This window comes from Lygodium microphyllum, chromosome 1 (genome assembly GCF_053477565.2).
Source record: "Lygodium microphyllum isolate KBCC chromosome 1, Lygodium_microphyllum_v1.1.10, whole genome shotgun sequence".
NCBI classification, from domain to species: Eukaryota; Viridiplantae; Streptophyta; class Polypodiopsida; order Schizaeales; family Lygodiaceae; genus Lygodium; species Lygodium microphyllum.
This window is the reverse complement of record NC_141135.1, coordinates 150,905,026-150,929,622: the sequence shown is the minus strand read 5'-3', so window position 1 is coordinate 150,929,622 and position 24,597 is coordinate 150,905,026. Positions and strand designations below refer to the sequence as shown.

Sequence of the window (24,597 nt, the reverse complement as noted above, 5' to 3'; positions counted from 1 at the left end):
CTTCCTCCCCAATCAGTGCTAGATACACCTGGATATGACAGTGATATTCTTCATTGAAGGCAATGGACGTTACATGATTCTTTGACAAGATCCGTGTGGCCTCTTATTCTAGGGTCCTTGGGAGATGTCTGCTAAATATTCGACTTCTTATCTTCATTTTTCTCGAGTGCATGTTTAATTTGAGGATACTTATATATGCCTTCCTGCTCACTTTTGTTGGTATCTTGCTTTCATGCATCAGCAGTCTCATTTGAATACTCGAAAGAGTATTCCATAGTTGATCGTAAATCCAAATGTGGACGTGATTGTTGCTCAAATGGATGTCTTATATTACTTTACACAAGCTTTTTCTACCAGGTTCCTTATTTTACTAGAGAGGATGTGTTGTTTATAGTTCCTACAGAATGTACCTCAATATTTTGTAGATGAGAGTAAAGCTCTCGAGTGTCTCAAGCTTAGAATGCAGTTTAAAAAGAAATATCTTTATTATACTTCGAAGTGAAGACTTTTCTTGGTTGTATCATCTTTTCTCAATGGAAAAACATTTTCTTTGCTCTCCATTTTTTGGGGGCATGTGCCATTTAAACTACCTGGTATTGTGTCTATGTAAATTTTGTGTATGTTCTGTGATGCATGTGGCGTGGTGTATTATCCTCTTATGTGGAGTTAAAGATGGAGATAGACTTGACTGATAAGCTAATGGATGGTGATTCGTGATTCTATTTGATTGATAAACGGCAGCAACCTTTTATATCATTTACGAATTTGTCATGATTTTCTATTGTTTATAAGAGATGTTAATGGACAAAGGTGTTTTCCTTTCGTTATATTCTTTACTAGATATAAGTTATAAGTTGGGATCGTGGTTGGGTGGTTTATTGAAGATGTTGAAGAAGATTGAGTTGAGCTCTTTGATGAACTTATATTCCTTTTTTCTTAGGTCGCGAGAACGCTTCCTTATTAAGTGTGGAGATATGTTGAATGTTGAAATGACGTGGTTTTTTAGTTGATTTTGTTGTTTTTGAGGCCTGAATGGTTGATTTTTTATGGATTTTGACTGATGATTGATTATTTTAAAGGTGTTTGAGAGTGTTTTGAATTAGGTTGATTATTCTTTGAAATCTCATGAATATGATTTTTAATAGAGATATGAGACTCTATGAATTTCTAATAGGTTCTGTTGAGCTTTTGGTTGATTCCGCTTTGTTCTGTTTATCTTCTGTATGAAGCATGGAGTAATGATTAATGAAGTTTGAGGTTGTTTGAAAGCTCATTGAATGGCTTTTGATAGTTTGGAATGGTTTTAGTATGAGTTATGTGGTTCTAATGTTTTCTGTTGACTTTCTATAAATCCTCTATTGAGCTTATGTAGAGCCTCTGTTTCTATTCATGTTCTATTTTGTATGTCATTGTAAGTGTTCTGTGGAATGTATATGAGACTTTGGGAAAGTTTTCTAGCTTTGGAAAGAGGTGCATGTAAGTTCAAAAGAGCTCAAGGAAGTGAAAGTAGTTGTTGAAGACTCTAGAAGACTCGAGTGAAGTGACAGTAGTGAGTTGCAAGAAGTCACTGTAGAGTGGCTTTGGTGACCTAATCGCTCCATTTCACTACGAATAACATTTATAAGGTCAACTCTTTGTAAACAATGATCGATACACAAGGAGAAAACCATTTTGCTAAGGAAAAAGAGCTTCCCTTGGTGGAAGCAACCTTCCCCGAGAATCAAACCATGAGGCAGAATCTAGAGAACTCCCCCCTCCCACTCCAAATGCAGGCAACCTAGAATAAAATCTCTTTCCCTTCTTGAAAACATGTGTAACATTTTGTGAGGGGGCATGCACAAGAGTTGAACAAGCGTCCTGGCAAGCAATACACTTCCACCACTATTACCCAAGGCGCTTACTTAGAAGCTTGATCATGACAGGAGGGTCAAGACTCCTCCACTGGCCTAATATATCACGAATCCTGAAGTCTTGATTGCCCAACAAGTGAAAGAGGATATACATTTTGCTCCTAAGACAAAACTTAAGGAGCTTGCACATGCATGTGTCTCCTAATATGAATCCATGTGATGCTATGATCCCACTTGATCTTGATTACATTCGGACAGAAAGTCTTCCAGTTGTCTACATCTAAGGCAATGCCTTGCAAAATGTCCCCCATCTAAGCTCATAAAACAAGGAATACAATCGAAGGGCTTGAAAATGCATCTTAGTCGGGTAAACTTTACTAGTACCCCACAATGAACAAGCACAATTTTTGTTGTGGAGGCCAAGAGGGGTTCCACTAGACCTACCCAAGAGAGCACAAGACCGATGGAAGAAGCATCCAAAGATGCAAAGGGAAGTCAACCACTTCCACCCAAACAAAACATATCTCAATTTCTTCCAAGGGCCACCACAAAACTAATTGTCCATCCAAAAACACAGAAATACTTTGCATGATGTGGGCTCAAGCTTGTTGGGTGCGAAAGAGAATCTTGAAGAACCCTTTCGGCCCATCGTAAATGTCATCCTCCAAAGGAACCTGTACTTGTCCATTTCCATCTTCCTTAAACAAATCATCAAGTGACAACATACCCTCAAGCCAAGCCCTAATACGAGAAATGAGGGGAATGCAACCATTGAAGTAGAATATGGCAGCCTGCTCATGGAAGGCTCCAAATTGATGTACCACAATCTTTATACCCAAACTACTACTACATGCTCCCCATCCGACATGGCAGATGTCTTACCCACATTCACATGAACCTACTCAAGGCTATTAGCTTGAGCTGGCATACTTTGGTACATATCCTCCTGCCCTTGCAAAGGAGGAGGACAACCTCCCTGCTAGGAGGATTCCAAAGTGCTCATGTCCATGGGATCCACCCTATCTTGCGGAATTTGCCTGCTTCATCACCTTCAACGTCTTGGGGGATATCCTCAGATCGGGACTTCTCATCAAATTCCAAAGCATCTTTTACCTTCCACCCCGGCCAGGTGCTGATCCAAAAACTCCATATCTATGCCACAAGCAATCTCCATCTCTACCCCTGTTCCTGTTCACCGCAAGGGTTCCGAGAGGAACACCAAACAAGTGAGCTTTGCAGGGCGGACAAGACAGGACGTAGAGCTGCAGATCCGGGTTGCAATTCTCTCTCTCTCTCTCTCTCTCTCTCTCTCTATGCACCGATCGTGGTCTGCACTAAAGAGACTAATCGTAGCCTACACTCTCTTTGGTCTACACTGATCGTGGTCTATGCTGAAGAGACTGATTGTGGCCTGCAATAGTCTAGACCTCAACAATTTTGGCATGAACGACAGAAAAAACTCCTGAAACTGACGGACCTCTCTCTCTCTCTCTCTCTCTCTCTCGCAAGTAAATGAGGAAACATAAGAGGTCCTTACATTGCAGATACACCCCTCATGTGAGACCAAGCTTTGCTCCTTTTCACGTAAAATAAACATTGCGTTCATAATGATAAGTTAAAGATTTTACGATTCTCAAAAGTCCTGCCTATACCTTAGCCAAGAGATGCTCTCTTACTTCAGCCGAAAGATCAGCGCACCTCTCATAGCAAGGACCCACAAGGATCTAAATTTGGTCAGCAGACAATTGGTAACGTTATTGATAGCCCATCTTTTGTAACAAGTTGCAACTTTCCAGAATGATCTCCCTCACTTTTGCTACTATCACCTACCTAATAATGGTTTTGGAGCCTCCCATCAACACCCTTCACTCTCCCAAATCTTCAAATAATGGTTTCCATATTCATATTAGTCGAATGATGTGAAATATGTTAAGAAAGCAGAAAGCTCGTCTTTCATCACTCTATTGCTAGTCCCCATTTGCTAAGACCAGAAAGTTTTGATTAAACCTTTGACATTTTGGGATGGTACCTATTCCTTAGAAATCAGATCTTTTGATGCATGAATAAGCAGATCAGAGGCAACATTGTGCAGTGATATAGCATCAAAATTAACCCCTTTTTTGCCTTTCGTGGGGTGCATGATTATGCAACAAGCTTTTGAACAAGGTGCTGCAGACTCGCTGCAAATTTTGAGAGATTATGAGGCACTAGTACTGGCACCTTTACTCTCACTAGCCATGCTCCTGTAAATCCTCATGAAAAAGCATTTTGAGACAGTTGAAAAATCTCGAGATTTTCAACTTTTGTATGAACATGTTTTGAAATCTTCAGGCTTTCCAATGCTCTATTTTTAACTTACCATGGCCTACCTTACACAACCAAGGTCTGCCTTATTTAATGGGTGGACCCTAGATTTTTGTTGTTTTGGAAAATTAAAAGATTTATATGCCAAAGTCGTCTTCAATCGAGTAACCCATTTGGCTATTGTAAACATCTAGCTCTGTTGAGCTGTATCTTTCTGTAGATTACCAAATTGACTGCTCGGTGATATAATTTACAAATAAGAGAGAGCCTAGCTCTCCTCTGTAAGAAAAAATTGCCCTCTAGAATTGCAGATGGCAGGTAAAACTGATAATGCACAAACTTCTTAGTGGGTGTGTGGGGGTGAAGTGTTAGAAAAGCTAGGCGTTGTCCCTTCCATACAGAACCCTCAGGCTTCAATTTTTGCTATGGCCACTGGCAACCCACTCATCACAGAAGAAGACTCCAGCAAACACCAAGTAAGAACAATTACACAATTCAACTGAATGGTGCACCAAGCCACAAATTTAGAGAACACAGTTGATATGTAAAGCTTTGAGAAGTGATGTAGCCATCTGCTTGACTAACACTTGACCACCTGAATGCTCACCATCTCGCCGTTCCTCAATAAGCCTTTGAAGCTTCTGTTGCAGGTCATATTCAACAATCAGCTGCTTTGGTCGTGGATGATGTTCGTACACAGCCTGCATGAGTTAAATTACAAGGAATGAGATTCCATTTAAAACAGAATAGGCTTCATAAACAGCTGCGAGTGCAGAGATTAAAAGCAAGAGTAGTTGCTGCTTGAAGCCATTTAGAGGCAAGTCAACGAAGCAGAATACTGGGAAACTTATCACGTCTGGCTGGGAGTACATGCTACAAAAATCCCTCTCTCCAGAACATGGCAAGCTAGATTCACAGGCATAAAGCTTTTCACTCACTTTTATTAGTTTCAGAAGATTGAGACGAACAATGGCATCCTGGTGATCCAGCCTATCCACCAGCAATGGAACAAGCCCAGAGGTGGCCAAACTTACATTAATCTGCCATGATTTTCTGCATAATTGTGAGAACAACATTAGAGGTAAGACTAATGAATCTCTCTAAAATCCTTAAAAAGGTGAAAGTAGGCCCATGTCCTTACGTGATGATCTTCAGGAAGGGCTCCAATATGTGGACAAAAGATTGTTCAGCACAGAAGCGGAAAAAGCCAACTAGCTTATTAATCGCTTCAGTCTTCAGCAACGCCTGTTCTACCTTCTTTTGTTCATTGTCCAAAGCTAAGCATACTGCTAGGGAGTCCAGAGCAGTTACGGCCCAACCTTCATCATCCAGCAAACTGAGGTAAAGCTCTATTCCTTTATTCACTCGAAGTTGCTCCCTTGTGTAACGAGAAGCATGTGCCATGTCACAGAGTAAAGGAAGAGCAAACTGCTTCAAGGGAGACCTAGTTTTAATGAAGTGCATCAGATGTGGAATGATTCCACTTTCAGCAGCCCTCTCTTGCCGCCTTTTATTAATTTTACAAAGATTGTAAAGTGCGATCAGAACCTGGAGACGCACACAGAGATAAACAAATTATGAAAGATTTATGCAACCTGGATGCTAGCATACAGCTTCGTCTCTGTTTCTCTGTGTACAAGAGACACACCAAATAATAATGCGATAAGGCACACCTCCAAATTAAAATGATGTCAATTATTGTCCTGTAAACTAGGTCTAAGGAAACTCTAACTCACTTCATTTTGCACTTGAGATACAATAGGTCCTTCACGCCACTCTAGGAATGGAACTAGGTGCTTCATCGCATCTGCTCGCTGAAGGTGTTCCAATGTATATGGGTCTGTCGAAAGCTCCTTAATGCACTCCAGAATCTGCAAAGCATGCATGAAATTGCTTACCAAGTATCTATAAGCTCACATACGGATGCACTCATGTTTTGGGTGAACAAAATGAGCACCTTCTTAAACTGAATTTCCCTAAAGTTATTTTACCTTCAGAAGAATTGGAGGCTCCAATTTGTTAAGCATCTGGAACAGTCGGATCAACAAGCTCAGGTTACACATGTGCGACTTCACCACACTGTCACCACGAGAAAACTCCAGAAGCAAATCAGCCACTTTTTCAAGGTACTCTCTGGCAACATCAGCATTAAGGGTAGAAACCATTCGAGATAGCACCCCTGAAGATGTTGCACTGGCAAGCCTTCCATTTAGCACTCCAGAAACTGAGAGGAGACCAGAAGCCGGTTGAGAGACCATGCCAGTTGTAGGAACTGCAGCTTCTACTGCAGTGGCATATCTTCCAGCACCTTGAGTCACACTTCTGGATGAAGAAGTTGACACTTTGAAGCCCAACGTTGACTGAGCCTGCTCACCAACAAGGTCCTTTCCATTCTCTGTCAAAAGATCACAGGTCAATAAAAGCTACTCAGCAACTCTCCAACCGACCATTTGGAGATTAAAGTCATCCGAAGTTTTCAAAAGAAGAAAACACCTACCCTCAAATGCAGACATAAGAAGATCTAATTCACCATTATTTTTCCTGATTGCAGAAGCATGATGCAGCAAAGGTAAAATACTTTCATGCCTGTCAAGGCCTCCTTGTAAATGTCTTATGTACTCCAGCTGCCCAGATACAGGCCTTGAAGATGGATCCTTCTCAAGAAGGCTTATCAAGGGTTGCACTTGCTCATGATGCTGCTGAGTTGCTTCAACAGGACCATTTGCATGGTGCAGCAGATCTAACGGATACCAAGATTGATCAACAACTTGTTTATAGTTGTCATCAGTACTCAAAAGTGGTCTTGTCTGGTCTACATCTAAGGGAGATGCATCTGGTGGTCCTAAATCAAAGTTGTCCCTATCAACTCTGAACAAGAGGGGCTGCTCCTGTTGTCCAGAGGAAGACCAACCTCCATCACTTGTGACATGCTCAAATAAATTAGGAAATGAAGTAACAAGCCCCACATTGCCCGCAGGTTGTTTTGTATCCATCTCAGCCAGATGAGGCTTTGAAGGTAGCCCAGCTGACAGTTGAAAAGAATCCCCACTCCTTGATGTAAAAGTACCATTTTGTCCAGCACGCACATGGGCAGCCTCGAGTTGGCCAGATCGGGTGTGGAAGGCTTCAATTTGCCCAGACAAAGCTCGAGATGGCTCTAGAGGGCCTGATCGTGAGCGTTGTGCAACATTCACACCTGAACTGGTCCTCACGGCAGATGCAAGACGCGTAGCCTCATTTAGGCTATGTAACGTATTTACAAGCCTACTAAGCACACCATTCTTTGAAAAGATACGGCAAAAATCATTCCTTGGAGTTGTACTGTGGAGCTTGAAAACCTGCCACATGCCATCAATTGCTATATGTACCATTTCCCTGCCAAAGTTAAGAAAGAGCCACAGTATGCAGGTTATCATTAGAAAACCACACAGAATTTCAGAAGTGTCCTTTGTTGGAACAGTAACCTTTCACACAAAAAAGAAAGAAAGATATTGGAGCTGGTATAAATCTAGAAAGACCTGTATTTTGCATAATCTGGCTCCAAGAACCCCACGAGTACCAGTAGACCACGACAAGCTATAAACATTTGCAAGCTTGCAGAACTGCCAGAAGATATAGAGCAAACTGAGAAGAAGTAACTGCAACCAGCACTTATGTTCTTGATGGAAAATTTGTAAAAATAATGATGTTAATTATTGGTAAATCCCATACCAAACAAATTCTAAACACTTTTGAGTAGATACTTATGGACATAACTACTTTTCAGAGATTGAAGGGAAGCATACATATTTGATAGTCCTTGCCAAAGGAAATAGCACCTCACCAACCACAATTGGAGGAAAATTGGGCAGTGGTATATAAACTTATGCAAGTGAAAAGTTGTTATTTCTTAAGTTTGAAGAGTGATTAAATAGACACATTTACCAGTGGCCTGTTTTTTTTTTTTTTTTTTTTTTTTTGGGGGGGGGGGGGGGGGGGGGTTCTCTCGGCCCCATGCATCACACCATGGACCATCTCAACACAGCCTACCAACTCAACACGGCACCATAACACGACACAACACAATGTGTCAACTCCCCCTTTGGGCTAGGACCCCACCTCAACACGGTAATGCAGCATGGAAGTCGACATGACACAATGTTGCGTCATGGCACAACGCCAATGCATCACAACAGTCCACCATAACAGCTCCCCCCAACGGGTACGGAGATCACCATGTCACCCGATCTTTTCTGGTACCCATACAAGGACGCACGCCCGAAACCCTTCACTATGGCACAACACCCCACTCGCCTCTCGCCCCACAAAACTGAAGCCTGTCCCCCTCACAAGTCACTGTATGCACTCACCATCCCCACTCTAATATTCCGTGTGGAGGACCCGAGCCACCTAACCATGCTAAAGCGTAACACACAATGGCCCCATGCCGCAATGCACCCTAGAGAGCCAGGCCTCAAGAGGAAGGTAACCCCAAGAATGTTCATTACCATGTGTTGGCCGGAAAAGCTGCCTTGCTGCCCATTTTCTTTCAGAACAAATAGCCTTGGGCAATTACGTTAGGTGCCATGTGTGATGAAAACTCAAGCATATGACCATAGGATTACAAATCATTCAAAAGTGGTTCTTGGTCACTTCTAGGGGAAATTCTAGGTTCTCCATACTCTACTTGTTTCATACAAGATTGGAACAAAGTGTTGCCTTGTATTCAATGGTCACGCAAGCCTTCTTCGCAGGCTAACTATGTCAAGAAAAGTGACGGGACGGTCTACACTCATACCATATCGGAGAGACGCTAGGATTTGTGGGGAGAAACACAATGTGTACAGCAAACACTGAGAGAAGAAAACTCAGAAACTCCGAAGATGATGATGATGAATGATGAACACTGAATCATGCTGAATGAGTCAAGCTGATAATGGAGCAAAAGCTTGGAGATGACTGCACTGTCCTATCTGACCAAGTGGCAATATTTGTAGGGAACCTGCATTGTGAATGTAGCGAAAAGCAGTCCTCCAGGTAGTAGGGTATCGGAGATAAATGTTGAATGGTGAAGGATAGTTGGAGAGGGAATGGAATGCAATCCTTGGAGATTGTCAAAGTTGAGGAAGAAGATCACCAGCAACATTCATGTGTTCTGGAGAAGGTAATCAACAAGGTCACTTGCCTTTGACCAAAACACAGCCACAGAAGGGTCAAGGGCTGCAAAACCCAGCCACCTAGGGATGTCTAATCCATCACCAATGCCAGAAAGGGCTCTAGCAGCAAAATGCAGCCAAGAAACTGACACTAGGAAGGAGAGAGCTCTCACCGGCAATGGAGGGTAGTCACTAGACAGCCGGAGGGATGTAGGCAGCTGGAGGAAATGATCTGCAGCCAAAATGCAGCCTGAGGGGTGAGGAACAGGGCACCTAACAGGAGGAGAGCTCAAGCCACAAAATGTAATGTCCTTGTGGGGTGTGAACAGCAATGGAGAGGCAGGACACAGCTACAAAAAGATTAGGGGCTGCGAAACCCAGCCACTTGGGGATGTCTGAGCCGTCACCAATGCTGGGAAGGGATCTGGCTGCAAAATGCGGCAAATGCAGCCAAAAAATTGACACCAAAAAGGAAAGAACTATCGCCAACAATGGAGGGTGGTCACCAAACAGCCAGAGGGATGTAGGCAATTGAAGGAGACGATCTACAGCCAAAACCAACCTAAGGGGTGAGGAACAAGGCGCCTAACAATAGGGGAGCTTCTGAGAGTTTGACATAGGCGTAAGGCAGGAATGGTTGAGCAGTCACGAAAACATAATTCCTTTGTGTCCAAACAATCCACAAAGCCTGATATCTGATCCAATGAAAGAAGAGGGAATATTGGGATACCTTTGAGAAAACCTTTCGAATAACCAAAAGAATTTGACTAGTTGAGGTGGAAATTGGGCGTGTAATTGTCGACAACAACCATCCAAAGATATTTGAGTTTCTCAAGATACCAAAGGAGATGTGCCACCATCTTATTTGCATGTGATGCAGACTATGGGTTGAGGCAATTGAGTGTTCCACCAATTTTTGTCCAGTAGGTCCAAGGAGCACTTTTAGATTATATGTCTTGAAGAAAAGCCTTTGCTTCAAAGCAATTTGTTTTTCCAAATTTGACTAAGAGTTAATCTCCATGGTGGTGAAGATTTGATTTAGGTGCATTAGTGCATTATCAGGTTTGTCAATCCAAGGTGGAGGTCGTATACTCCTATATACCCTCATAGATGACATGATTTGAAAAGAAACGGGATGGCATCCCAAAGAATTATGATCAAATTTTCAAGTTTGTTAGTTTCAACCTTGAAAGGCATTGAAAAAAGTGCAGTAGCATAAGGTCGAAGTTTGTCTAAATGGTGAAATGGCACGTGCTAAGTGCATGAGTGTGACATGGAGCTGGAAAAGATGACACGTGAGTATCATCATCAACCATATCAAATTCCCGAATTGAGGAGATTATGGCTTTGATAGGTTCTTGAATTGCCAATGGTTCTTCAAATACGACACTCTCATGCATAGTTTGTTGAGAAACTTGTTCATTAATTGCATTTCCTTTTGTTAATCCATTCCAATTTTGCACTTACAGTCCCAAATAGGACTGGGCGCTCGCATTCTAGGGTGCCACTCCAGACAATCTATGCCTATAAATAAGGCATTGACTATCATTTGTCACTTCCACAAACATTCATCAGTTTCATCTTCTGATTCTCCCACATTTGTGGCAATCATTGTATGAGTTTTGCCATGTTGGTGGTTTAGATGTTTCTACTAGGGATGTGTTGCAACTACATTCTTCTTGCCTTCCACATGCACTATCTGAAAATGAAACATAGATAGGAAATTTATCCCAACGCATGTGTTTCTCTGACAATTTAGCCTGTGTGAGAAAGTATCTAAGTGTTTGATGATCCGTTTGCACTACAAAATCAGCACTAAGCAAATAGTGCTTCCAACTAGAAAGTGCATAGATCATAACCAATAACTCTTTCTCATAAATCTGGTAAGTCCTTTCAACGACAGAGAGTACTCTACTCTTGTATGCCACAACTCGGCCATTCTGCATTAATACAGCACCAATGCTGTTTCCACATGCATCACATTGCACTATGAATGGGTTAGATAGATCTGGCAAAAAAAATATTGGATCTGTAGTCATTTTCCCCTTCAAACATCTAAAAGCTGATTTCTCTTTGTCAGTCCATTGCCATTTGACATCTTTCTTTTCAAGCGCATGTAAAGGAGAAGCAATCTCTGCAAAGTGTCTTACAAATCTTCTATAATAAGAGCATAGGCCAAAGAAACTACGGACATCATGAATTGTTTTCAAATCTGGCCAAGAGATAATTGCTTCTATCTTTGCAGGATCCATCTTCACACCATCTTTAGAAACTATGTGCCCAAGGAAGTGAATCTCTTCCAAAAAGAATTCACTCTTCTTGCCATTAATGAGCAATCGGTTACGCTTAAGCTCATTAAAGACTGTAACTAAGTGTTTTCTATGCTCCTCTTCATTCTTTGAAAAGATAATCATATCATCAAAGAATGTGCCAACGAAACTTCGATAGGGGTGGAAAATTCTATCCATCATCCTGTTAAGCATGGCAGGAGCATTGGTCAATCCAAACGGTATGACTAAAAATTCATAGAGACCAAATGTCGTTCTAAAAGCAGTCTTATGGATATCCTCTGGCCTGATTCTGATCTGATGGTATCCACTTTTCAAATCTATCCTGCTAAGCATTCCTGCTCCCTGTAATCGATCAAGAATGTCATCTATCCTCAAAATCAGAAACCTATTCTTGATTGTATTCTTATTCAAGGCTCTGTAGTCAATACACATTCGCCAAGAGCCGTTCTTTTTCTAAACTAGCAACACAGGGGATCAAAATGGAGAACTATTGGGCTGAATTAGTCCCTTCTCTAAAAGCTCATTAACCTATGTCATAATCTCTTTCTACTGTGCTGCACTGACCCTATACGATGGCCTATTGGGCGGACTAGTCCCTGGAATAAGATCTACGGTATGATCTTCAGGCCTCTGAGGGGGTAACTCTCATGGTAACAAATCTGAGAAACATTCACTGATTTATCCAAGAAAGCCCTTCTACTTTCATCTAGTACAGACACATTACTATCAACTTCATTATCTTTCTTTGCAAAAACCAAGTACGTAGAAATATGATTTTCATTACAAAAGTAATTACAGAAGCAAAAACAACTGGGACAGACTCTCTTTTAAGCTTCACATCTAACACATGAGTCTTGCTCCTATGTACAAGAGTAATCGTTCTGTTGTAAGTATCCAAGATAGCGTGCTTCTTGTGGCACCATGGAATACCCAACAAAACATCACAGCCCTCTAAAGGCATAATATGGAACTCCTCTGTGCCCACATAGCTCTGGATGTACATATGGAGTTTGCCAAGAATGGGGGTGACAGGTTCAGTATGTCCTAGGCATGCCAAATCAGCATGTCCAACTAGTCTCATTTCCTCGGGACCTATACCCAACTTAGCTGCCAATGCCAGTGAGATAAAGTTTGCATGAGCTCCAGGATCAAAGAAAATAAGCACAGTGGAATCTCTGATCTTTCCCCAAGCTCTACACAATTCTATAGCATCATCAGTTGATTGATCTCCCACCATATCAAGCACTAAAAGCCAATGCTGGGCTTCTTTTTACTTGGTGTATCTTTATCCTCAGCATCTTTAGAAGATTGCTATGGGTACTTAGAAGCAATATGGCCTTTCTGTTCACATATAAAGCATTTCCCAGCCATCATTAAAGCCTTTCTTTCTTCAAATGATTTGCCAAAAAGTGGCATGTTCGATCCTTTGCCCTGTTTAAAAGAAGTCTAAGGCTACTGCTGTTGAAAACTTTTCTTCCAAAAAGACTTCTTTGTAAACATGGTCTTTTTGGGAAATTGCTTCTTCTTCTTGCCAGGATCCTACTTGAACTGAGAATCCTTCTTTTCAGTGTCTTTAAAGCTGTCAGCTTTTCCTTTCAACAATGCATTTGCCACACCAGCATTTTCAATTAACTGTACCACATTTGTAACCTTGGTCTTGGTACAATAATCCCTGATGGCTTCAGGCAAACCGTGACAGTACTTTTCAATTTGTTCTAACAGGGGCACTATCCTGTAAAAACTCACGGGCAAAAGTGCTTCCCAAAATTTCTTATTATACTCTTCTAAATCCACATAATTTGCCGCGTCCAATTTATGCCATGCAGTCATGATATTTACTTCAAACGTGTTAGTTAACCATGAAGCTGCAAACAGGTGGTTGTAAAAAGGGGAGTTTCTTAGGCACATTATCAGCATTAATTTCACATGTCTTAGCTGCCATATGCCCACTAGGCTGAGAAAAACTAGCCGCTGCATTTTGTACTCCAGGCATCAAATAAGGACTCTGCAAAGTCTAATAACCAGGTTATAAACCAACATTAGCATAAAGTGGGTTCATTGCCTCAATAGGCATCATTCCTGGTGGCCCTCTAGGCAAGTATCCCTGATAACGAGTGGGTAATCCAGCCATTGCTTGAAAAATTGACCCACCACCAAAGTAACCAGGATAGGTAGCAAACTGAGGAGGAATAGTCTGTTGTGCCACTTGTGCATTACTGCCTTGACCATTCACTCCCTGATCTTGTGCTTGTGCTTCTTCTTGCACTGGACCTGTCTCCATGTTTCGTATCTTTTTCACATGCTCATGAACATTAGAGGTTTCCCTTTTTTAGCGCTCCATGGTATGACGTGATCACTCAGCTTGAGAATCCTTATTATGTGACTTCAAAAATTTTCACATCTGAGGATTCTTTACAAGCTATTTGAAAGAGCCAACCATACTGAGGAGTTGTGCCATAAACAAGTCCTCCTATTCTTGCTCCTCATCCTGTGGTTCAATCTTGGTTCTAGAAGGTGCTGACACCTGTGCACCAATACTCTCTCTTCGGTGTCTATGAGCAAAAGAAAAACTCTCTTCTTTATAAGGGAGTTTTCCTTTGCCTTTATCCATGTCTGCCATCTCTCTAGTCCTATATCCAACAAATACTGTATCCAAGAAAAATCTCGTAGTCTTTCTCGCCTGTAATCTCTATAAAACCTGTGTATGGCCTTTTCACCCAAAACTGTCCGAGCTTAAATTCTTACAAAAAAGAATTCAAATCCCAAGGATGGAACCATGAAACCGGTCTACGACTCTCATAAAGCGGTAGTCCCTTCAATTAATACCTAGACTTTTCTCATACACACACAAACAGAGAGCTCACTCCCTCGCTCAACACTAGATTGGCCCCGAAGTATGGCGCCCCTTTCGGTATTTATTTATCAATTAAAAGATGAAATGTTACAAAGATGAAATGTTCCAAAGTATAAAACCTGTAAACAATTGGCTTTCATCTTTTCTCAGCAAATTTCAGTTGCAAAAGGACAGTACAACATATCCAAAACAATATCCCAAGTAAGAAAACACTTTCTATGACCATAATTCAATAATTCAAGTGCAGAATTGCAATCTACAAAACTCTGTATTCACTGTTTTTCACCTATTTCTTGACCTGCTCTCAGCCTTATTCCATTCCAGATTTGTTCCATACCAGTTGGACTACAAACCCTTTAACCCTAGCATTATTCCAGCAGTAAAACAGTCCCACAAACAACACTAAATCAGAGCTGAAAACCCTGTTCCCGTGTGGCGTGATCATCACTTTCTTTAGTTCCTACATTGGAGAAGCAATCAACTGCTCCTGAACCTGGACAATGAGGCTCTTGCCTCAACAGAAGTACAAAGAAAACACAAAACTGTACATTCGATGGAATCAGCCCATCATGCAAAGCATTTTCTCTTGAGAATAGAGAGAGAGTTGACCAGAGGAAACAAGCTCTACCTTCGTATATGAGTCAACTGCTCTTGAACCTGGACAATGAGGCTCTTGCCTCAACAGAAGTACAAAGAAAACACAAAACTGTACATTCGATGGAATCAGCCCATCATACAAAGCATTTTCTCTTGAGAATAGAGAGAGAGTTGACCAGAGGGAACAAGCTCTACCTTCGTACATGAGTCAAGAGACGAAGAAGTACTCTCCATAACTTATGTACTTACAGCAATCTGCCCTCAGCCCCTGAAAACTTCACCCTCAGATTTGCCCCTCCTGCCTATTACGTTTTTTTTTTTAATGCTTTCTCTCTCTTTTGGGAATTTGTGCCCAAATTATGACACATGGCATACATGTAACAATTTTCCCATTTAAACCTTCCGATCTAAAATTCTCCATGATCGGTGCAAAATTTGACCTCGGCACAGACCAGAGAATTAATCCTCGTGCAAAAACGAAGATAATGACGCGAACAGATTCTAGGGTCCAAAAGTAGTAACTCTCTAAATTTTAGGAATGGTGACCCCTGCATTCCTCAAGTTGTTCTGAGCAACTCTTATCATTACAACCACATCATAAAAGTGTAATGTGGCTCAATTACGGTGACTTTATTCCGTGGGCATTCTCACATGTGCATCTTGTCTTAGCCAGGCTCATTGTCTTGCACCATCTCCAATGGCTAAGCACACAATCCCAACCCATTGGCATTCTATTCTTCAGTGCCCATTCAATCCAGTCCCAAGGCTCAAACAAACCATTAGTCCAATTTGTCCCAATGGCTGCCTCTTCTAGCCATGCAAAGATCCCGGCTTAATCCAAGAGAACTCTGGGGGTAAAAAGCAATAGTAACTAAAGAAAAGAAAAATAAAATATTTATATAAGTAAATAAGGAAAGCAACTACAAAAAGTATCACCGCCTAGTGACAAGATTCATCGCAGTACACCACTCTCCATCCCTCAGCTTGCTCCTACGAGAGAGATTGACCATTGGATAGCCCTCCGGTCCTTGAGCATCCATTGTATCACACCTCGCATACCTTTTCTTTTTTGTTGAGTTTCCTATAGTATTCGTCATTCATTCTCTTTCTTCTTCATTTGTGTTCTGCTTTGCCTGAATTGTGGGGTGCAGCAAAAAAGTATGTCACACAGTGACACAAGTCTAAACAAAACTCGAATTATGCAGTTTGATGAGTCTCAAAATAAGATAGTTTATCAAAGGACTTTGTGCATATTTCATAATGCACCTTCTTCTCTCTAAGGAAAAGAAGACGTAACCGGGGATGTTGATAGAAAATAGATTCTGAAAAGGAGGGTCAAACAGTTAAATGTGACAAATTACAAGAAATCAGTGTCTCAATGGATCAAAATCCTACACCAGGTTGGTGAATTGAAGGCAAAAGCTAAAGAATTAGTAAATCAACTTCAGCAATGTACTGCTGTACATTTAATGCAGTTCCATTAAGCTACATCACTTGTGGTGGTTATTGCAAATGCAGCTATGCCACTAGCAGGTGGCAGGAAAGAAAAAGATTATTGCAACTTGTGAGAATCCTGATTGGTTGGACCTTCAAAGGAAGTTTCACCTTGTATTTGAGACTGATCATGGGCCAATTCGCTGTCACGCAAATTTTCATTAAAAGACTTATTCATGGATTGATGAGCATCCAAATTTTAGGGTTCTTTCAATGATGGACGGTAGTTGGGTTCCACCAGAGAATCTTTTTTGGCATGCTTTTAATCATCGATGCTATACATAGGACATTTTGTTGGACTGCAGAAAATATCTGTACAGCATTAATATTTTGAAGATATACTGCTGCAGAAAGTATTACTAGGTGATTGCTTCATTGAATGTGCTTGATTTGAATTCTGGGGCTTCTATTAAGTGCATCTTACGAAGCCTCGGTATAAGCAAAAACTCCTTGAACTATCCCATGAATAGCAAGTGGTGCTTGTCCTCTACAGTGATCAAACAAGGATTTATATTTCACATGAAGATAATTTTATTGGTGGAACAAGGCCCATTTGACTACAAAAGGTTCTAAACAAATCTAACTGGCCACAGCTTTGTACATACAACAGCAGCTAGCACCCTCAAAGATACAGCAAAAACAACATCGACTACAGAAAAAGACTTCTTAGTTAGTAGATTACCTAGTTTGACAAAGTTGCTGCACAAAATAGGCTGCTTGAATTCGCATCTCTTTTGAGCATTCTGGACCAGCAAAGCTCATGATAATTGGTAACTGTAACGTGCATGTGACTGCCAAATCAGATCTAATACAACAAGGCATTTATTGTAATGTACATGATCACCTTCACTTTAAGGCATTTTCTAAGTTGCGAAAATCCGAAATGAGCAAAACATTTTGGCATAAGCTTACCAAGCCAACCAAGCAAGCATTTTCCTGAAAGTTTGCATTATCCTTCGCCAATTGATTCACAACCTGCATAACTGCGTGAAGTACCTGCAAACAAACTCCATAAATGGGATATTGCTGGAACAATGCATGGTAACGTCATAACTCCCAAGAAAACATCTACAGAGTAGTGACTTAAAAGACTTACGCGGTTGTTCTTCACCTCAAGCATCTCCACAAATGGTGTGATTCCATGTTGCAATACTATTTGTAACTTTTGCTCTGGATATTCCCTGATAATTGAGACTAACCTCTGGCAAGCCTTAATTATGGCATCCTCAGATTCTTCTGGTTTCAAAAGGCCGATCAGTCTGGTAATCTCCACAGATTGGGTCCTTACTGTTACCTGTTTTTTTTTTGAAAGTGATAGGTCCATACAGTGAAAGCAGAACCTTTGCATGCAATATTACAGTAACCACTGACATGGCATCATTTTTAACAAGTAAAAGCAACTAAACCAAATCAGGTTTAGTGATCTCAATAAACTTTCTGTCCCTCTGAGAATTTTATGCAGGCTGGCAAAATGTTTTCTTTCGAGTTCTGCTCTATATTTGACAACCCATTCTTTGTTAACAAAGCAGCACAGATCAAAGAAGGAACATGTGAACTCGACTGTGTTTCTAAACCATATGTTTCAAGTATGCTTGACTACTTGGGGCTGAAACATACCAATAGCCAGGTAGTGAGCAGCAGAAGGCAGCTGCATCAAAACTCCATTTTCCATATATTTCTAAGTACAGAGTCTCAGTGAATACTAAGGGGCTACAGAATGTCTTATTTTTTTTAATAAGGTATGATAGTTTAAGGCCCTGATAAAGTCAAATATGTTTGGCCTGACATTCTTAAGCTTTTCAAATGTTTGCATGGGTCAAGAATCAGCCTCTCATAAAATTTATGCTTAGTCGATTCTCAAGAATTAATCCACCTTTCTTACTTGTTGAAGAAAAAATACTCAATTTGCACAGCAATGGGTTTTAATCTGCTGCAAACACGCTTGGGAGAATTTTTAACCCAAGAAAGGCTCAATGCAAAATACCATGTCTAAGCTAGACTTGGCCATGAGTGGATGCGTTCCAAAAGGAGCACAAATATGCTTGTTGTGAACGCAGTAGGTGGGTGCTTTTCACAGAGTCCCCAAGCCTTGGCCAAACTTTGAGACTAGGGAATTAAACCTCACTAGTGCAAGAACTTTGTCAATATTCTCAGAAGCAGCCATTAAAATAAAAAGTACGGGCTAGGGAATTAAACCTCAATGTAATAATATTCCGTAAGACTAAGAATTCCCAGATCAACCTAGTGCTCTATGTATGCCTCGTAATTCATAAGGAAGATCTGCCTTATCTGTTTAACAGCTGCTCAAGGTACTAAGGCCAATGTACTACCTAGTAAGTTAAACAGACATACAAGGGTCTGTAGCTCTGCATTCACTTGCCAGATTCTTGATTGGAAAAGTTTTGAACAGACCATAACTCAAATTCTGCAAGTATTTGCTGCAAGTACAGCACCTTTTTATAAAAGGTAATCCACAGATTGAGCACTCACAAGCATCAACACGTTCTCAAACAGGAAAATTTGACAGTCCTCAAACCTTTGTATGTTTTTGCCAATAAGCCACAGACTGAGCTCTGAAAAGCATCCACACATTATCGTGTAGGAATGTTTATGTAAGCTAATCTCTATCAAACCTTTGAAAGTGCTCAAGCTTTTGTGTCTCTCGGCTGGTAAAACAAGTCTGTCTCTTAATGTAACACAGGAAATGCACACATTATCATATAACCTGCTTTTACACAAGCTCTGATGTACTCAAAGGAAGCCTTACCAGATCAGGGATCCCTGTATTTATCTCCTCTTCAGCCACCATCAAAGCTGACAACATGTCCTCTTTATTTTTCTTTTCTGAAAAAGAAACCTCCTCTGCAATCTTTTTCTGAGCAATTTTTGCCTTCAATCTTGCAGCCAGGCTAACTCTTCCATTATCTATCAGAGCTTGATTGCTTGAACCAAAAGTAGGATCTATCTTCATATCAGGCCTCAAAGATTCTCCGGCTTCATTTGGTGATTTGTCAAAAGGTGCTACAAAGAGATCATCAAGAATCCCATCAGCTGGTGTGTCACTAAACTTACTGAGTTCTCCTGCTGATGATACTCCCAAAAACTTCTTAGCCTGCAATTTACAAAAACACATTTACATGGTGTTCATTCCAGAGAGGTTTACATGGTGTTCATTACAAAAAGATGATAAGTGATCTAAACAGAATTGCATTTTCCAAAACATTGAAACCAAAATGTTTTCTGTACATTTTTGAGTATTTACAGAATACGAAAATCAAGCTTTTACTAGACCAAAGGGATTATTCCAGTTCTATATTTCACATGCAAATCCATTCAAAGGAAAGATATGTAAAAATTAAACCTCTGTAGCCTGTTAAATCTCCTATGGTTTGCTAAAACACTTTCGGAAATGCTTGATTGGCCTGCTTGGTCTAATAAAGTAAGAAAAAGTCCTCAGATTGGCACTATAGAGATACTATCAGATCATTCATAACTTTCAAGGTTTGCAGAGTTGCCGAATTAGCAATGTATCCTGTACAAGTTACTTACCAGCTTCAAGTTCGGTGTCTTCTCATTATGAATATCACCCTGATCTTCAGAAATAAGTCCAGGGTCTGGACCAGAATGTGTGGTGTGTGTCCTTAATGAGGTGGTCTCTTCTTCAGGGATCATAGTTACAGACGAGACCAAAGAACCTTCGTTTTCGGTGATTTGCTTATCATGTTGACTTAGTACATCCTCAGAGCGTAATGCTATGACATGCCCATCTTTAGCACCAGTCAACTGCTCTACCAAGCGCCGTGAGATTCGAATGGGATTGTTACGTCCTAGAGTATTGGTTTGACTGCCACTACTAGCACTTATCTCTCCATTCTTTGGGTGGAGAGCGAGTTTCACATCATCATCCTGAGAAATGAACCACCACCCCATCCCCCAAAAAAGGGGGGGGGGGGGAAAGCAAACAAACATCCCACTAGCCCATCAGACATTATTTCTAGCTTCATGACAATATTATGTTTGTCAATCCTCAAAATTTGAAAACATGTACATCACAATGTTTCCCAAACTTAGTGATATAGTTGAAGTCATAAAAGGAAATAAAACTGACAACAGGAGAAGAAAGGTCACAACTATCATTAGTAAAACCATTTTCCAAAACATGACAACCATACCAGATGTCAATACCATCTTTCATGTTCAGTAATCAGACTCCCAAGAAAAAAAACAAGAATTCCACCATGCTCAGGCTGCCAAGCCTGGCTAGTTTGTCTATATGATACTACCCAACCTCAGAAAGTAACCAATCCTCAAAGAGAATATACATCCATAGACATAAATGACAGTGTTGAAATGACAAACCTGATACTGGAAACAAATGAAGATGTCTAAAGCATTGAATAAGTGTAAAAACATAGTGTTAAAACAGCTATTGTCACATGGTGTCTCATTCTCTCCTATGTCTTCATCATAAGGTTAGTCTCCTGTGGTTAAATAACCTTGCAACTCAATCCTGAGACGAAGACTGGGCCTAATCCATTTTCTACAATAACACCATAACATGCAACTAATGTCTCAGTAGCAGCACAGTGCTAGCAGTCTTAAGATTCTTTATTTGATGCTCTGTGAGTAGTTGCCTAAGAGTCTTCTACTTGACACTCAGGGGGCAGTCATGCAGATTCTACTAGTCATCTCCCTTCTTGAAAACTTTAAGTCAGTGAAGGGCACTGTGCAAGAGAAAAACCCAAGTATTCAAAATGCATTAGTAAATTAAATAGCATCTATAAGAGTTCTTAGGTGCATATAATGGCAGGCATTTGCAAACAAAGCACAAAATGTGGCCTACTTATTTGAGCTTTAATAAAAAGCATATAAGCACCTCGTAAAACCCAAGCAATAATTTTGACTTGCTAAGACATACTATGTACTTGTATATGCAAAACACAAGTTTAGACCTTTAAAAATCAGATTATCAGCTTACAGATCCAGAACCGCAACTGTCCTTAGGTGCAAGTTCATCTGCAGGTGATCTCAATGTATTATTTTCACCTTCATCAAACTTTCCCATGGCAGTGGAAGCATCTTCCGACAGATTTCTGTAAAACATCCCCACAGAGTTGATCATAGAATATCACTACCAGGACGAATTAAAGAATTGGTCACAAAGTTCTTTGTTTTTTATGATAGGTAGTGATGCAAATCATTCTTCTATGTTGAAAAGCTTTTTCTATGTTGTATGGAACATGTGAAGAAAACTTAAAGGACCGATTTAAGTTTTATGAGTGGCTGTCAAGTATGCACCATACATGGACGTCAAATCCAACTAAAAATGTTGGCATCATTTATAACTCTTGAAAAGAAACCATTAGGCAAATGCTTCTTCTCCATACTCTGGGACCAGAGACCACAATGCCAAACTGACATAGAGCAGCTCTTAAATGAGTCACTTCTTTTCCAGGATAGATACTTCTTGACCAGAAATGTGAACATCATGAGGTTGCAACCAACCAACATCCTTTGAGCTGTCACTTTCGTGTGAAAAGGACTTTTGGTTGACTCCACATTAGGATGAATTGCCCATAACAAGATGGTCTGATTCTCATCAAACAATAGATTAGCTAAGAAATTTGTTACCTGAATGGGAGCAAGATAGCAATGACTCTGGTGTTTTCAACAGAGCAAATGGCCTTTAAATAATATGTTATAGTTATGACACCAAAAAGACAATGCCGTGACAATATTTTTGCCATGTTGCATAGAAAGAAAATGTGGGGAAGGTAGTAACAATCCCAAACATGGATAAGATCAAAGCTACCAAATGGACCTAGAGCAACAAATGAATTTTTTCCTGCAGCTTGAGCTGGCGAGCTACTCATTCTCACTCTTACTCTTCTCTTTTCTCCTAAAATATCCTCCCACAACTAGAAGAACATTCGAATTTCCAACAGGGTGTAAGCCATCCAGACACAACATTGGCAATATTGGGTCTATTTTTTGTCGTAAATTTTTATGGACTTTAATCATTGGGAAAACAGTTCATCTCAACAATTATATAGACTGACTAATGAATATTGTCCAAATTCACTATTCAATATCAATTGAATCCCAAAGCAATCAAAAATCAAGCGGTTTTCTACATAAGGAACAAAAAGACCCGAAGTTTTTTAGCCCATAACAAGCCTTTGGAGGAACAGACTAGAAACGATTCCACTGTCATTTTTGCTTAAAAGGCCTGAAAGTTGTTCCATGTTTTCAGTTTCAAACACAGAGCTTGACGATTCTTGCTGGTTTTATTTGTCTTCACTCCTTATGAAGACCAATTCTCTTGGCAAATCTCTTCTTCTATTTCTAAACACAAGCATTTGAAGCTAAGGGAAGAAGCAATGGGCATAGGAGAAGTGAAGGGAAATCACAAACATGATTTTTTCCCCATTCCTGTATCAAAGATGGTCAAACTTGCTCTCTAACTGCTCATCACAGTAAACCTTAGTTTGCTGGCCTGAGTTTTGAAGTCTCACATCAAACAGATTAAGTGAAATAGTTTATTTGCGGTCTAAAGTACTGCCACAATCAATGCCTATCAACACAAAGGCAAACGTTTACGAATTTGAGCATGCTTTTGGTGTTAAATGTTCTTTGTCTACCTACAGCCATAACCAAGTTTAGATCATATACACAGTCTCTGAACAAAGAGTTGTTCTGTTCCATACTAATAAAGCCCTGATAGCTTGGAAGGACATTCTCAAATTGAAGCTCTCTATACAATGTCAGTAACCACTTCTCTTTGTGCAATTTATTTTGCAATGTAATATGATAGCTTTCAAAAGTATTCCCTAGAACGGCACACGTTTAGAATGTTTAATTTGATGTATTGTAAAGTTATAACCTCTTTGCATATTTATCATAGTTGAAGTGATTTCAGCAAACAACTCTTAAGTATTAATTAGTTTTGATGTCGGGTCACAGGTCTGTTAAGATAAAAGATTGTGTACAAGGCTGTTTTAATGCCCTAACCAAACATGCCCATAAAAATCAACCTTTGTTTCAAGGGAAGTTCCCTTTTCTATCTCCATCAAAGGTTTCTTGTTCATCACGCCCTGGTTAACTTATTGGTCATTTTGCAACCATGCCAATTTTTAGAATCTTCATCTTTTCAGCCACACTCTCTTTGCCATGGTTCTTTACAACAATTACTATGTAATCATTTTTCACTTGGTGATGTTGATAGTTCCACAATTTGTGTTTACCCACTATTTCTATACATTGTTTTGTGGGTGGTGGGTGGTGGGTGCATGTGTGCTGTGGGTGGTGGGTGTGGTATGTGTTTTGTGGGGGCACAATGCACATGCACACATGCTCCTTAACAGTCTCCCTTCTTCTTGCATGTGATCTCTCCTGCCTGGATGCATCCTTCTGATGTCTTGTGTGGCTCACTCTTGCTGCAATTCCAGACTATGCACAGCTGCTAGAGCTGCTGCCTGCTCAGTCTTTATCATCTCTGGGTTCCCTCTGCCTAATGCAACCCTCTGGATTTGCTGCCTGAACAGCATACTTCTACCTGTCAGATCCAGTGGCCTCTCCTGGCCCGTGTGTGTGTGTGCACATGTGCACTCATGCATATGGGTGCATGTGCCTTTTCATGATAGTCCCTGGACTGTTATACCCTGTTAGACCTCACACTCCTTGATTTTGCTGGTCCTCTCTTCTGCTTCTTCCTATTTGCTTGTATGGTATTGGAAGTGTACAGCATCAGTTCTGAACCATTCATGACTTACTGCTCAAACTTTAATGGAGTTTGCTCTAGCACTATGACAACTGAAAGCACCACCTCTTAGAAAAGGTTATATATGGAATATCATTATACTCAACAGTCTTCTCTTGAAGTGAAATATGTCTATGATGTGCTTATGGAAGATTTTCAGCAAAGCTGTTAAAATTGGGTGAATTCGCCACCTCCCCACAAATTCAAGATTAATCTTCCTATTCCATCCCCTTTAAAACAATTCTCAAGAACAATGATCATCATCTTCTTTGTTATAAAGGTGCCTGTTGTTTCAAGGCTACTGAAACATCTT

At 40.5% G+C, this 24,597-nt stretch overlaps 1 protein-coding gene across 4 annotated transcripts in view; it reads right to left on the bottom strand.

Annotated features, from left to right (window-relative positions):
• Window positions 1–4,035: 4,035 nt before the first annotated feature.
• The window catches only part of LOC148041822 (MAP3K epsilon protein kinase 1-like), a 55,234-nt gene continuing 34,672 nt past the window's right edge, over window positions 4,036–24,597 (bottom strand). For 2 of the 4 annotated variants that reach the window (XM_087682842.1, XM_087682852.1), the window contains exons 12-24: window positions 21,504–21,618; window positions 20,075–20,431; window positions 19,293–19,637; window positions 17,622–17,819; window positions 17,438–17,521; window positions 17,208–17,299; window positions 7,673–7,756; window positions 6,652–7,529; window positions 6,146–6,549; window positions 5,891–6,025; window positions 5,296–5,702; window positions 5,093–5,207; window positions 4,036–4,855 (exon numbers count right to left, since the gene is read on the bottom strand). In XM_087682842.1, the coding sequence (XP_087538968.1) occupies window positions 4,679–4,855; window positions 5,093–5,207; window positions 5,296–5,702; window positions 5,891–6,025; window positions 6,146–6,549; window positions 6,652–7,529; window positions 7,673–7,756; window positions 17,208–17,299; window positions 17,438–17,521; window positions 17,622–17,819; window positions 19,293–19,637; window positions 20,075–20,431; window positions 21,504–21,618 (3,391 nt within the window). In that variant the 3' untranslated portion in view covers window positions 4,036–4,678. Of the gene's footprint in view, window positions 4,856–5,092; window positions 5,208–5,295; window positions 5,784–5,890; window positions 6,026–6,145; window positions 6,550–6,651; window positions 7,530–7,672; window positions 7,757–17,207; window positions 17,300–17,437; window positions 17,522–17,621; window positions 17,820–19,292; window positions 19,638–20,074; window positions 20,432–21,503; window positions 21,619–24,597 lie in introns of those variants that run through there. The other 2 variants (XM_087682860.1, XM_087682868.1) reach the window with 2 other exon arrangements.